The sequence below is a fragment of the Manacus vitellinus genome, unplaced genomic scaffold, assembly GCF_001715985.3.
Source record: "Manacus vitellinus isolate BGI_N305 unplaced genomic scaffold, ASM171598v3 scaffold_10_pilon, whole genome shotgun sequence".
In the NCBI taxonomy this organism is placed as follows: domain Eukaryota; kingdom Metazoa; phylum Chordata; class Aves; order Passeriformes; family Pipridae; genus Manacus; species Manacus vitellinus.
In genome coordinates, this window is record NW_021938838.1 from 2139625 (window position 1) to 2153652 (window position 14028).

The following is a 14028-nucleotide window of genomic DNA, read 5'->3' on the forward strand; positions in this document are numbered from 1 at the left end:
GCTGCTGCTTTTTGTTCTCACTCTGCAGGCGTACGAGTGGGCCTTGGAAGGGATGCGACACCTTGCCTGTGTCAGCATGGAGGACTGCAGCTCCCCCGAGCACTGTGCAGATGTGATCAAGTGCCTGGAGAGTTACAAGGGGCAGCACCCCGACATCAGCACTGCCCGCTTCCAGGAGATGAAGGACTTGGCCTGTGAGCTGAAGAGTGACAAGGGGCTCAAGCAGTGGAAATTTGCATGGTCTAAATGTCAGGAGACCAAGCTGGTTTTTGAAAAGAAACTCGAAGCAGCCTTGAGAACAAGGAAGTCTCTGCTGTCAGACCGCAGCCCAGCTGCCGGGGAGCAGCCCCAGGCTGGCAGTGAGGCTGGCAGTCTGTTCCACTGGAGGCACTCCGAGGGAGCCACCTCCAGGTCCCACTGGGACAGGACTTACAGTGCATCCCACTGTTACAGCAAGTCCAACTGCTCTCTGGAGTGGACTAAGGAGAAAGTTCCCTCGCCCTCCCTGAGCTGCCCCGGTGATGTTGGTGCTGGGGAAGAAGTTGCCAACCAAACTGCCCTCAGCCCTGGCCCTCACTCAAGCAGAGTTTTTTTTGCCAGCGGGGCCTGTAAGTCTCCAAAGCTGCCTGAAGAACAGCCAAACCTCGAGAGCATATTAGAAACCTCAGAGGTGAAGCCACCCTCTGCATCCACGCCAGTCCCTGGGAAGCTGCCTCCCAGGAGGGTGCTCCGGAAGGCCCAAAGCTTTGACCTCCCTTGCGGGGAGAGCCTGTGGTCGAGCTGCCAGAGGAGCGAGCCGGTCAGGTACGGCAACACCGGCGTCTTCATCAAGGGGCTGGAGGTGAGCAGCACCGAGCTGGTGGACAGGACGTTCGCGCTGCGGCAGCCGGCGGCTCACAGCTGGGCTGCAGACTGCCTGCTCGAGGGGCACAGGGGCTGCCTCTCCGCCTCGGAAGCCAAGAGCTGGGGCAGGTAAGTGGCTGGGACGTTTGGTGCTCTCTCAGGGTGGTGAAAAGGCAGCCAGCAGAGATGTGGGGAGCTCTGTAGAGCGGGTTACTTGAGCACTGGGTACGGGGTGGGTGGCTAGAGCTGTGTCTCCATGGTTCCTGCACACGTGTGTGGTGCTGAGCAAGCACACAGGGATGTCCCCACATAGCCTGACACCTTTCTCAGTGGGGAGGCAGAGAAATGGGATCTGTTGCTCTTCCCTCACAGTGTGATTCCTCTCAGAGGGGAAGGAGCAGTTCCCAGGCAGGAGACCCAGGACAGAGAGTCTCTCAACCTTGCTGGCGTTGGAGGATGAGGGGTTACAGAAACACTATTCAGGGACCTAACAAAGCAGGGGTACAGGTGCAGTGGGGGAGCAGAAACATAGTGCATTGTCCCACATACTTTTGGGCAGTGCTGGACTGAGACTGGTAGGGAGGCATTTCCAGCACCTTGTAACAGTAGCTGCACAGGTAAGAGAGTCTTTGTGTTTGTTCTTTGGGGTTGAAATTTCTGGATGTCCAACAGCTGACTTTTGTGCTCTTCTTTTCCTTCTCTGTCCTTGATGGTCTCAAATTTGTTGTCATACTTCAATGTGCTTAAGCTGTGGAGAGGCCAGGGATGTGAGCTGTTCTTGATAGGGGGTCTCCAGGCAGGTCTTTCAGCAGCTGTCATTGGAAAAGATTAAAATAAAACTAAAAATTAATGGCAGAGATGAGTGCTGGATGCAAGGGGACCACTGTTACTGCTCTGAGTGAGATGGCTGGGACAGTGAAATCTTCTGGAAGGGGGCTCCAATATCCTAGGGATATCCAGGGAAGCTTATGACAGGGAATGAGCAGCAGCAGCCTCCCCATCCGTGGGTGCTGAGGCAGTCCTGCTGTGCTGTCCTCTGAACAACCAGAGGAGTTGGCTTGGGGGAAAGCTGAGAGGCAGGGGAGGCAGGGACGCGTTGGAGGAGTTATGTTTGGTGCTACACTGCCTCTCAGTGGCAACCTCGAGTACCTAAGAGGCATCATTAGATGTGTGGAACAGCCCATGCTAGGAACTGCTGTTTGCTGATGAGGTGTTACACGGTTTGTTTCCTGCTCTTGCTTTTACGAGGACAAGGGATGTCTGCCCTGCTGAGCTTGGATCAGGATCACAGACAGCCTGAGGCTCACTCTCCCTGAATGGGAAAGCTGACAGGGTTTCTTAGAATCACAGAATATCCCAAGTTGGAAGGGACCCACAGGGATAATTGAGTCCAACTCCTGACTCTGCACTGAACAACTCCAAGAATCCCCCCATGTGCCTGAGACTGTTGTCCGAATGCTCCTTGAACTCTGTCAGGCTTAGTGCCGTGAATGCTTCCCTGGGGAGCCTGTTCCACTGCCCGACCACCCTCTGGGTGAAGAACCTTTTCCTGATATCCAGCCTAAACCTCTCCTGACACAGCTTCCTGCCGTTCCCTTGGGTCCCGTCAGTGCTCAGGGTCAGAGCTATCACAGATAGTTGTTAATATGAGCTTGGACTGTGCTAAGGGATCATCTCATCTCCGTGCTGGGTCTCTGTAGGGGTAGTACAGTGCTCTGCAGGCACTCTGGCTGCCGTGGCCCTGCAGCAGCCTGGGTCCCTCCAAGGCTGTGTGTGTGCTGTTGCAGCAAACTGCGGCACATCATCGACGAGATGGTGACCACGGAGCGGGAATACGTGAGGTCGCTCCGCTACATCATCGACAGCTACTTCCCAGAGATGGAGCGCCTCGACCTCCCCCAGGACCTGCGCGGGAAGCGCAGCGTCATCTTTGGCAACCTGGAGAAACTCTATGACTTCCACAGCCAATACTTCCTGCGGGAGCTGGAGAGCTGCTGTAACCACCCCCTGCGGGTCAGCCACTGCTTCCTGCGACACGTAAGGCATCATCAGCACCTTCCCCCCGGGGCCAGGTTCCCCCAGGCACGTGCTTGGCTCCTGAGCCCAGCAGTGCCCATATGTTTGGTATGTTAGTGGGCTGTGGCCCTTTTTGGGAGGGGGAGGACTGCCTTGTGCTGGGTTGGTTTGTCCCCTTCCAGCTCAAATGCTAGGTTGGACTGGGATGGCTGTGTGAGGCTGAGCCCAGGTGGCAGCAGATGCTCTTTGACTTTCCTGATGCTCTTTGCTACTAAGAGACACTTCCAGGGAAGCAAAATGTCTGCTCCGTGAAGCCCACCTGCTTCTGCAGGGGCATCCCTTACCTGTCTTCTGTCTGTGGTGTAAGGGGGGAATGACTTCAGTGACCAGAGAGGTACAGACCTGCTGCGCTGGGTGAAAAGGGCTGCTGGACAGAAGCATAGGGCACAGGTCTTAAGGTCAGCTGCCCCATGCATGTTTGCTGCTACCGGGGATGAATGATACCAGCTTACTATTGGGTATGGAAGGGGCAAGGGATGACAGGAGAGTGGATTAAAGAGTCCTGGCTACTGTAGGAGTAGGAAGACAAGTACATTCCCTGGCTCTTAATGAGCTTGGAGCAAAGTCATTCCCAATATCATAGGAGGCTCTGGTGCAGCCTGGGAGAGGCAGAAGTAGTCCTAAAATAACCTGCCAGGGGCATGGCTGTCACTGTGTCCTGGGTGTGTGGGTCTCACCTGGGGATGGATCTCTTCTGCAGAAGGACCAGTTTGGAATGTATGCATTGTACAGTAAGAACAAGCCGAAGTCAGACTCGCTGCTGGCCAGCCATGGGAATACCTTCTTCAAGGTAAGTTCCTCTGCCTGCATCATTATTGCTCAGGGTGGTTGGGTCCTAAACCAATCTGTTTAAACAAACTCAGCTTTCCTTCCTGAGGTAGGCTCAGTGCTCCCTCTGCTTCCCTGGCATGTCTCTGCACAGGAGTATGGGGGGAACAGGGCAGAAGGGCAGTGAGGGCTTTGAAAAGGAGCAAACAGCAGTGTTGGTCCTGTGGCCTTGCATTTCCCCGAGAGCACTCGTTTTCTCTGAGTACCCTAGTCAGGAGAGCTGTGGGTGTCAGTGCCTGCCTGGAGGCACAGGGAAGCTGCTGCCTTCACTCTGCTGCATTTCTCAGTTGAAGCAGGTGCAGCTGGGGGATAAGATGGACCTGGCCTCCTACCTGCTGAAACCCATCCAGCGGATGAGCAAGTACGCCCTGCTCCTGAAGGACCTGATCAAGGAGTGCAGCGAGGCTCAGGAGCAGGAGCTGGGCTATCTCCGTGCGGCTGAGGAGATGGTGAAGTTTCAGCTCCGGCATGGAAATGACCTGCTGGCCATGGATGCCATCCGTGACTGTGACGTACGTTCCGGTGTCCTCCCCTGCCCAGGGGGGCAGAGCCACACTTCTTCCCCTTCTCTAGGCTTGGGGTCTTTGGATTGTATGGTGAGCCTCCCCTCAGATTCCCACAGTGCTCAGGGTGCTGTGTGCCAGTACAGCCTAGCAGGACACTGAGGCGTGGGGCAAGGGAACAGTGGGGCTTGGAGGTCTCCTTGATCTGTCAGGACATACAGCTGGGGTGCTGTTACCTGAGTGGGGTGAGCTGCTTGTCATAAACACACTGCCACTCCCATCACTGTGCCAGGCTGCCACAGTGATGGGAGGCAGCCTGGCAGCCCTTGCACATGCTGTCCTGCAGGCTGCTTTGGGCCTTTCATCTCTTCTGAGCTGGTGAAAAGAGGGTCAGGCAGTTTGAAAGAAGGAATTTAAGCTGATGCTGATGCCAGGGGTAGGGCAAAATTGTCTAGGTGGGACTTGAAGGAGAGTCATGCAAAGTGCAGAAACCCCAGTCTGGGGCAGGAGGAACTGAGGAACTGGCCTTCTGACCCAGATGTGCTCCTGGCTGTTGATGGGATTCATTTCCTCCCCAAGGGAAAGCTCTGGCTGCTGCCTGCAGTTGCCACCCCTGAGGTTTGTCACAGATCTGCACAGGGTGACAGAAGAGGGTCATCTGTGAGTTATGCCTGGGAGAAAGGTGCAGCTCTCCCCTGAGGTTGGAGCCAGTTGTTTCAGCCTGATGTGATTCTAGCAGCCCTACCTCTTCAAGAGTCCTAAGATACCAGGTAGCTGCCACTTCTTCACCACCTGGGCCACAGCCATATGGGACCCTGTTCTCCAAGTCAAGGTGTAGGGCTGCCTGGATCATCCTGCTGGAGTCTCACTAGGATGTCCTCTGTGTCCAGGTAAACCTGAAGGAGCAGGGGCAGCTGGTGCGTCAGGACGAGTTCACCATCTGGCTGGGCCGTAGGAAGTGCCAGCGACACGTCTTCCTCTTTGAGGATCTGATCCTCTTCAGCAAGCCCAAGAAGATCCAGGGTGGCTTTGATGTGTATATCTACAAGTGCTCCTTCAAGGTAAGGGCAGCTCTGCCACACCCTCTCGTGTGTGTGTGTGGCAGGGAAGTGGTGCTAACTCTGGATGAAGCACTGGGAATTGCCTGAGCTATGTGTGCTCAGCTGTGTCCAGGTCATATCTGCTCCTGACAGGACCTCAGGCTCTTTCCCATTGGTGTGCCAAGCTGGAGGTAGCTCTGGCAGAGGGTTCAGGCAGAGTTTACCCTTTCTGTTCCTGGTGCAGCGTGGTTGATGCTTTGCTTTTCCTCTTCCTCACAGACTGCAGACATTGGTCTGACGGAGAACTCTGGAGACAGCGGCCTGCGCTTTGAGATCTGGTTCCGGAGGCGGAAATCCAGCGACACCTACATCCTCCAGGCCAGCTCAGCTGAGACTAAGCAGGCCTGGACCAGTGACATTGCCAAGATCCTGTGGCAGCAGGCAGCCCGCAATAAAGGTGTGATTCCTCCCTGGGGCGTCTGTGCCGCAAAAGGTGCGGGAGCCCTGTTCAGCTCGTGCTGTCCTGAGTAGGTTTGGAGCCTGTTCCCAGGCAGCTCTGTGCAGCAAGCAGCTGTGTGCTGGCATGCAGCCTCAGGAGCATGTGCTGGGCTTGGCTGGGCATGTCCCTTCCCTGCCCCTCATCCCCAGGGAGCTCAACTAGTCCAAACTCTGTGTGACTGTAGACACACACCTGGACTCCATGAGGGAGCACAGGGTTCTCTGCCCAGTGAGCAGGGGCTGTGCCCCTGAAAGACTCGCTGCTCTCCCTGTGATCTAGGCCACTACTGGAGTGGGAGCTGCCTGAATCAGGCTGGCTGAGTCCCTCCTCTCCCCCCCAGGCTTCCCGCTTGGCAGGACTCTACTAGGTGGCATGGCACTGAGCTACTTCGCCAGAGCAGGGCATGATTGCTTGTTCCTGGAGACTGCAGGGCTGGGGAGCAAGGGGAGAACAGATCCAATCTCAGCAGTTCAGGAGCAGCCAAGCTCAGGATTGCTCTATCATGGAGCTGTGTAATGCCTGTGGGGAGGGTCGGGTCAACCTCATAATGTGGCTGTGGGTCTCTTCCTCTCCAGAAATCCGTATGCAGGAGATGGTCTCCATGGGTGTGGGTAACAAACCATTCCTGGACATCAAACCCAGTGAAGCAGCTATCAATGACCGTGCTATCGATTACATCATGAAAGGCAGAGGTAGGTGCCAGCTGTGCCTTCCACCTTGCTCTGGGTGAGCCAGGCAGGACTGGTTCTCAGGGCTTTTTTTTAATATTTTCTGGCAGGTGCCAGGACCAGAGCATCGATTGCAGTGTCTCAGTTTGACCATTCCAACCCATTCAAGAGGACGCAAGCACAGCTCTCCGCTGGCAACACCCACACTGCATACAACCCTTCCTCCTCCTCTTCCCTGCTGGGCCCCCTCAACCTCCACATGTATGTGAACCAGGCTCTGCTGCCAGAAGTCCTGCCCCCCAGATGCCCCTTTGACATCAGCACCTGCATTGAGGAGGATGAGCTGGAGCACGAGACGAGCAGCCAACCGTCCCTGAGTACGTGCGGTCCCGCTGCTCTGCGGCACCCGGGAGGGGTGGGCTCGTCCCCTCACCTTGCTCTGCACTGTGCAGTCAGACCAGGCTTTTGGGGTCACAGCAGTGCCCCAGACAGGGGCACAAGGGCCCTGCCCTTCCATGCCAGCTCTGTTTCAGCTTCCACAGGGAGAGTTAGCTCAGACACAGGGATTATAAGGTGCCGGCTGAGCTGCAGCTGTACCCGTGGCAGCCTTGGTGCTGAGTACTGGTGCTGCTGTGGCCTTGGGGACTCATGTCTCTACCCCTCTGGTATGAAGCACTCTGTCCCTTGCCCTCATCAGCCTGGTCCAGTGACCCCTTGGCTTCCCTTGTGTGAACTTCCCTGGCCAACCCATACCAATCTCCAGCATCATTATGACTCAATTTCCTTGTGTTGTTTTGTTACCTGGGGCTTTAAAGAGGCCAAGACAGGAGTGTGGCTGATCTGTGGGCTTTGTGTGGCCAGTGCCTCTGCAAACAGGTCATATGCAGGCCAAATTCATGGTTATCAGAGTGACCTTCCTCTCTTTCCCCAGCAACAGAGAGCTCAGAGTCATCGCACTGCATGTCAGCCACTGGCTCCAGCGGCTCCGACAGCGGCTGTGTCTCCAACGTCCCACAAGAAAGCTTCTGTGAAGACATGGGCTCACCCCCCTACGTGCCCATAGGCCCACAGCACAGCTCTACAGTGGAGGGAAGACCCAGGTTCACAAACAGCCAGTACATTTCTGCAGTAAGTGCAAGCAGCCAAAACACTGTCTTCAGTTTGCCTGTTCCTGCAACTGCCTCCCCGGTTCCAGCCACTGCCTCTCACGGGGGCACCGAAGATGCTGCTTTTGGGCTCGGGGTCGCTGTGGGGAAGTGACATTGCCCCTTGCAGAGACTTGGCTCCTCTGGGGCAGGCAAGAGCCCCTCTGGTGCGGGAGCCACCCCTGTGGTGGCCAAGATCCCCGAGGAGATGAGCTGGAAAGGACCTGCAGTGCTGGAGGCTGCACAAGGAGGGGATGCTGCACAAACAGGAACTATAACGCTGTCATGGGCTGGGGTACATATGTTACCTCCTGGGATGGCTGGAGCTCTGCTGCAGATGCTGCCAAGCTCCTTTCCTGGGAGGTTTGGGCCTTTTTGGGGGAGCAATGAGATGGAGGAGCAGGAGCCTGTTGCTCTGAGATGTCAGTGTGTCTCCTCTTACGTTCCTGAGAGTTCTCAGCTGCTTGCCTTCCCACTAGATAGTATCCTGATGCTGTTGTCCTCTAACCCTGTACTAATGCTGGCTTCTCTCCTCTGCAGAAAGCAGGCCAGGTCACCAAAAGTCACTCGAGAATAGTGTGAGCCCCTCGGCCCCGCCTCAGGAAGTGGAGTTGTTGTAAGTAGCCCCTGAAGGGGATTTTCCAACAGCTCTGAGGGCTGGTCAGGTTTGTCAGTAGCTCTGAGTCAGGGGAACCTCACCCTCTGCTTCTTGGTGAGTTTTCCCCATGCATTCCTGACTGGTCTCTGAGGCTCTGATCCATGAGAAGGCCAGCTCCTGTGGAGCTGACACTTGGAACAGCCAGTCTGATCCATCTGCCTTGCAGAAACAGAACAACCAAAATCTCTTTCAGGTAGTAGAGGCTTGAGCACCACCTAGTCACCAGTATTCAGATGAGCTGCTTTCCTCTGAATGCTGCCCTCCTGTCTAACCACTAATCTGTTTCTGGTGGCTGTTTGCCAAAATCCTACTCCTTGTCCCTCTGAACTGCCCTGGGGAGTCCACAGTATTCTCCCCAAGCTGGATTTATCCCACAGTTCCCTTTGAACCTCCAAAGGAAATTGCAGGTCAGGCAGAGGAACCTGCTAGGCTATGGTCAGGATGTCCTGAGGGAGCTGCCAGATGTTGCTCCTGTACTTAGTGATTTTGGGAGCATGCCTTGTCTGTGAGGAAATCACTGTTGATCTGAGGAAGGGTGAACCCTGACAGGACTTGAAGTCAAGCAGGGCTTCTGTCATGTGGGTGGCAGCCCTTGGAATGTCACATCAGGGGCCACACAAACCAGCCTGCTCCTGGCTCAGCTCTCCTCTCTGTCCTTAGGGCTGAGCCTCCCTTTCCACAGGGAGCAGAGGGGTACGAGCGCCGGGGGCAGGATTAGGGCTTGAGCGATGGAGGCACGGGGTGGCAGATGGCTCGTAGGTTTGGCACCGTGGAGGTTACACACACACAGGCCCGTGGCCTGCAGGTGTTCATAATCAGCTGAACAGAACTAGCCAAGGTGCGAATTTAACATCCAGAGCCCCTTCTGGGGAGTCACAGACAAGACTTTTGGAGTGGCCACAGAAGCCACAGGTTTGCTGGCCCGTGTAGGCTTTGGGCGAGTCCCGAGGCACAGAGACAGGTCTCCATGTGGGGGAAGAGCCATGTTTCTCCTGCAAGGCTCTTCCAGTAAAACATTCTTTCCCCACCAAAACTGAGCTTGGACAAATGGTGGTTTTCAAGCGTTTTGCAAAGTCACTGCTGGCCAGGACAGAGGGACCTGTGGGCTCCTGCCACGTCACGGGAGTGCAGCCGGTCTAACCCATTGCACGGTGCTGTGTTCCAGGTTTGATTGCCATTTCAAACTCCCTGAAGACCCCAGGCCTCTGACCAGCAGAAGGAGACAGTCTTCACCCGTGAAGATTTTTTTTGGCCCGTACTCAGGCTCTTTCAAACAGCCCAAAACCTGACCTCTGCCTGGGGGGAAGTCCCAAGAAGGTTTCTGTCAACTACACTTAATAGCTTTGGTGTTGGATGGGACCTTGGGCATTCAAAACTTGTTGCCCCTATATTTATGAGTAATAAGTAACATAACAGTTTGGATAAAAAAAATTGTATTATTTTTAAAGCTAAGAGCTGTACAGATTTTTGTTACAAGTGACTATGTTACTATTTGTTGTGTAAGCTGCACATTTTATAAAGTTTTTGGAAGGGCATGAAATGAAACTGAGGTATTTAAGAAAAGTAGTGTAACTTTCTATTTCAGGGTTATATTGACCTGGACTCAAGATGTAACGTCCTTCCTTATGTTCTAAATATGTCTATTATAGCAATAATTTATTTTCTTGGCTTAACACTTCTGTTTTAATAAAAGCAGTTTCATTGTTGTAGTGAATTGTTTCTTCAGATGGTTCTTCCAGTGCCTCAGTGCTGAGCTAATCTCTGTCATAACCATCTCGCAGCTCTGCCAGTCTCCCTGTGCCATCTCTGCACTAACCAACTGCCAGCTGAACCTCGAAATCCTCAGCACATCTGCCAGAAAACGGGAAGATTTCCCAGGTAGAGACTCCCCTGATGCCAGTGGGAGGCCAAGGCAGGCTTAGGAGTTTGGAGCAGCCAGCAGGGGAAGAGGTTCTGGTAGAGGTCTGGAGGCACAGGCCACCAAAGTTCCTGGCTCTGATTTTTAAGCCACTTAGCCCTTGTAGCTGCTGTCCCAGTGCAAGTCTCTCTCTCCCTGCTGGGCCAGGTCCCAGAGGCTCCGTTCAGGCTCTGTTGTGCCTTGTCCTGGCTGAGCCCCTGGTTTTGGGGTGACTGGCTGCTTGCTTCACTTCTGACTCAGCCCCTCTCCTGGTACTTCAGTCGCACGGTCGTGGCTTGTTTGAGGAGCTTTGGATGGTGCTGGCATCCGAGACCAACAGGTTTTGAGTGGAAAGTGTTGATTATAATGCTGAACCTTAAGTGCATGTTGTTTGAAGTAATGCAGCATAACTGGAGGATAAATGTGCCCTGTGTTCCAGGGTGGCTTAGTCACGAGTAACACCCAACTCCCTGCGAGGCCGGGACACCCTCCCTGTTCTTGGAGGAAATGAAAATGAGCATTTTTGGAAACAGCAGTTATTTGCTGCCAAGCTCCTGTTTACTCCTGGTTTTTGCAGGGCTATAAATCAGGCTCCCCCAGGTGTGAGAGGAGTGTCACCTTTGGCCTCAGGAGGAAGATGGAGCAGTACTTTATTCAATAAACTGCAGTTTTCCCCCCTTGGCAGTGCAGCGCTGCAGTCTGGGGTGTCACACCCCACAGCCGCCCTGGAGACAGTGTGCCTTCAGGTTTGGAAATTCCTGTACTGTATATAAAACACTTGTTTATTTTTAATAAGCTGGATGTTTTTTTAAAACCTTGTTCTTTTTTCAAACAGCGAAGAGAACACAGTTGGACACCTTTGCACAAAATTGGGTGTGAAACAGTTACACAGGGAATATTTTACAAATTACTGTTTTGAGATAATTGCTGGGTTAATGCAAGGTTTTTGGAGCTGTCAAGGCAGCAATAGCTGATGTTGTGAGAGGGAGAGAATTTACTGATGCAACAAGAGGGACATGAAATTTCCTGAATTTCTCAGTTTCAAAGGTTTCTGCATTGCTGGAAAGTTGTTTACCTGATACTGTTTTTTCAGGGTTGGATTGATTTAATAAAGGTTATTTTCTTTGTATGGCTCTTGTTTGCATTGTGTCATGGTTTCAGCAGCAGAGTACTGGGGGCAGAGTGAAGCAATGTTTCTCTGACCCAACCCAACAGGTTGTTGGGGTGAGGCTGGTGCTGCCTCTCATTTTAATACTGAAAAGTACATAAATTTTTTTTTTGTCCCCTTTTCGTATTTGGCACCCAATTAAATGAAAAAAGTTTTGTTTTATTGACATAAATAGAACTTTTCCCCTTGCCTTCCTTGACTTCCACAGAGTCTGCACCGTGTGTCAGGAATCCCAGATTAGATGATGCATTTTTGAAAAGGTGCAACCACAATAAATGAGCTTCTAATCCAGAGGTGTTCAGCACCACCCCTTAAAATCTTTCTCAAAATGGATATTTTTCAATACTTTTTCCAGCTATTGCCCTTCTACAAGTTAAGTGACAGTCTCTGTCCCTTCTCCCCCCCCCCATGATTAACCATGGCTATTGATAAAATCTGACAGTGAAAAGCTGGGATCCCACACTGCTCTGTGACACTCACGACCCCTCCTGTGGACAGTCCATCCTGGCATTTTCCCTAAATAAGCTTGAGGGGCTCAACGAACTGCTGGGAAATCCCCCCTTCCCAGGAACACAACTCTCTGCTAGTAAGTTCTGGCATTGTGCTTGGCCCTGCCCAGTTTATACCCCAGTTCCCAGGCTGGCCATTCACATGTTAGAGCCATAAAATCCTGGAATGGTTTGGATTGGGAGGGACCTTAAAGACCATCTCATTCCAACCCCCTGCTGTGGGCAGGGACACCTTCCACTAGACCAGGTTGCTCCAAAGCCCCATCCAAGACTTCCAGGGATGGGGAATGCAAGAAGGCTGGTTGGGTGGAATGTGGGGTATTCCCAGGACAGGGGAGGTTTGAGCCCTCTGGATTTCTGGTGATTGATGGATTCCACAGATCTGACAGATGGATGTGCCTGTGGAGGGAGAGGACCCTCCCTAAGCATCCCCCGTGTTCCTCCACACCACTGCAGCTTTGGGAAACCTCGTTCAGCCTCGGAGCAGAGATACCAGCAGAGGGGGCAGGTGGGGTGGTTTTCAGCTGGACTAATCTGACTTTGCTGGTCCTGCTGCAAAAAAAACCCCACAAAAATCTGAAGAGAAGGGCAATTTTCCTTTTTGCTAAAGATGTGCAGACAGTGGACCAAACCATTTTTGAGACAATTCCACTAAAAAAAAAAAAAGAAAAAAAAGGCTTAGAAACCAGAAGAAACCTCAGAGTTTGGATAAAGGAAATTCAACTATAAATGGATGAAAATACACATTTCAAGCATCCAGCCTGTATGGACTCGCCCTTCACTGGCACAAGGCAAAACTATGCTGTAATTACAATAAAAAACACTTGTAGTAGCTAAATAGCAGATTAAATCTTTGTTTCAGATGTCCGTTTAATATTTCCATTTATGCAGACACAGAATAGGAGAAGAGGAAGAACTGTCACTTCCCCATTTCACATGACAGTAAATTCAGTGGTGTCCCACTAGGAGGAATTTCTTTGCAGGCAAACTGAACCTTCTCAGGGAGCAACAGAAAGGGCAATCCCACCTTTTCCAGATAAAATATTCATATTCAATAAGATCAGGCAGCATAAAATTGTCCTCAAGCACAGCAGCTGCTCTTTTTAACTAGTTAATTAAAACCAAAACCCAAGTGGTGACCACTGAATGAGCTCTTACAGAAAGGTCAGGCGTGAAATTTGGAACATTTTCTGTGTTCACTGACCAGGGCAGATGAGTTGAATGTGACAATTATTTGTTTGGATACCTGTGACAAACCTTGCCAGAGTTATATACACAAACTCTTTTACATCCTTCTAGAGACAATATTATCTAAGAATGAAAAAAAAAAAAGTCTAGGGAAGCCACATAGAAAGTCCCACTTTGCCTGCCAAGAAAGGCTGTGGCTGCAAAATTAATGCTAATACAATAAATGCAATTCAGCAGAGCTGAGAAAATCTAACTTTTGAGCTCTGTGTGTAGAAATGAAGGTACCTAAACACAAAATCATCTTGGTCAATAAATAGTCTGTAATTATCAGAGTCATCCTGAACAGGAGCTTCTTTCCACAGCAGAGATTCAGGAAATGGAGCGACTTTACTTTCAAGACATAAGAAATACCAGTCACTGACATAAAAATGAGTTACCTCTTCTGCAGATCCCGTGACACTCCCTGGTTCCTTCACACCAAAGAGGAAAACGTGTCAAGAGGCAAGAACAGACCTGTAAATTCTGAAACAACGTGACATTTTATTTTAGAACCCCATTGGGATTTGCATTTTATTTTCCATTCCGTGGTGAAAAATAAAAGCATGGGGCAAATGACCTGGAGCATTACCTTCCATTCCCATGTGCCTGTGTGACCATGGGTCGTGGCAATCAGCAAGTTGTGAGGGTTTTAATGGTGTAATCCCTTGGAACTACCCAGTTCACAGCTATCCTGGGGTTGTTACACAGAGCAGCGAACAGAAACATGGCCAGTGTTCTCTTAAAATGTTCAAACAATGGCAGTAAAATGGAAATAAGCACCACATAAATTCCCCCACGCCCCTGGACACGCCATTCCACAGTTAGTTAGGATTTTGAGGTGCAGGTATTTATTGCTATGTCAGTCACAATCCTCTTGGCAAGACAAAATAATTGGATAATTCGGATATTTGGGGAAATTTCTTCACCAAAAGGGTGGTCAGGCATTGGAACAGGTTGCCCAGGACAG

At 51.8% G+C, this 14028-nt stretch overlaps 1 protein-coding gene across 1 annotated transcript in view; it reads left to right on the plus strand.

The window, feature by feature from the left end:
* The window catches only part of PLEKHG4 (pleckstrin homology and RhoGEF domain containing G4), a 50150-nt gene extending 38864 nt beyond the window's left edge, over positions 1-11286 (plus strand). The window contains exons 9-19 of the mRNA XM_029965069.1: positions 29-972; positions 2631-2880; positions 3620-3709; positions 4035-4259; positions 5141-5311; positions 5570-5783; positions 6365-6481; positions 6568-6834; positions 7389-7585; positions 8143-8218; positions 9426-11286. Of these exons, the coding sequence (XP_029820929.1) occupies positions 29-972; positions 2631-2880; positions 3620-3709; positions 4035-4259; positions 5141-5311; positions 5570-5783; positions 6365-6481; positions 6568-6834; positions 7389-7585; positions 8143-8184 (2517 nt within the window). The 3' untranslated portion in view covers positions 8185-8218; positions 9426-11286. The remainder of the gene's footprint in view (positions 1-28; positions 973-2630; positions 2881-3619; positions 3710-4034; positions 4260-5140; positions 5312-5569; positions 5784-6364; positions 6482-6567; positions 6835-7388; positions 7586-8142; positions 8219-9425) is intronic.
* The last annotated feature ends 2742 nt before the right edge of the window (positions 11287-14028 follow it).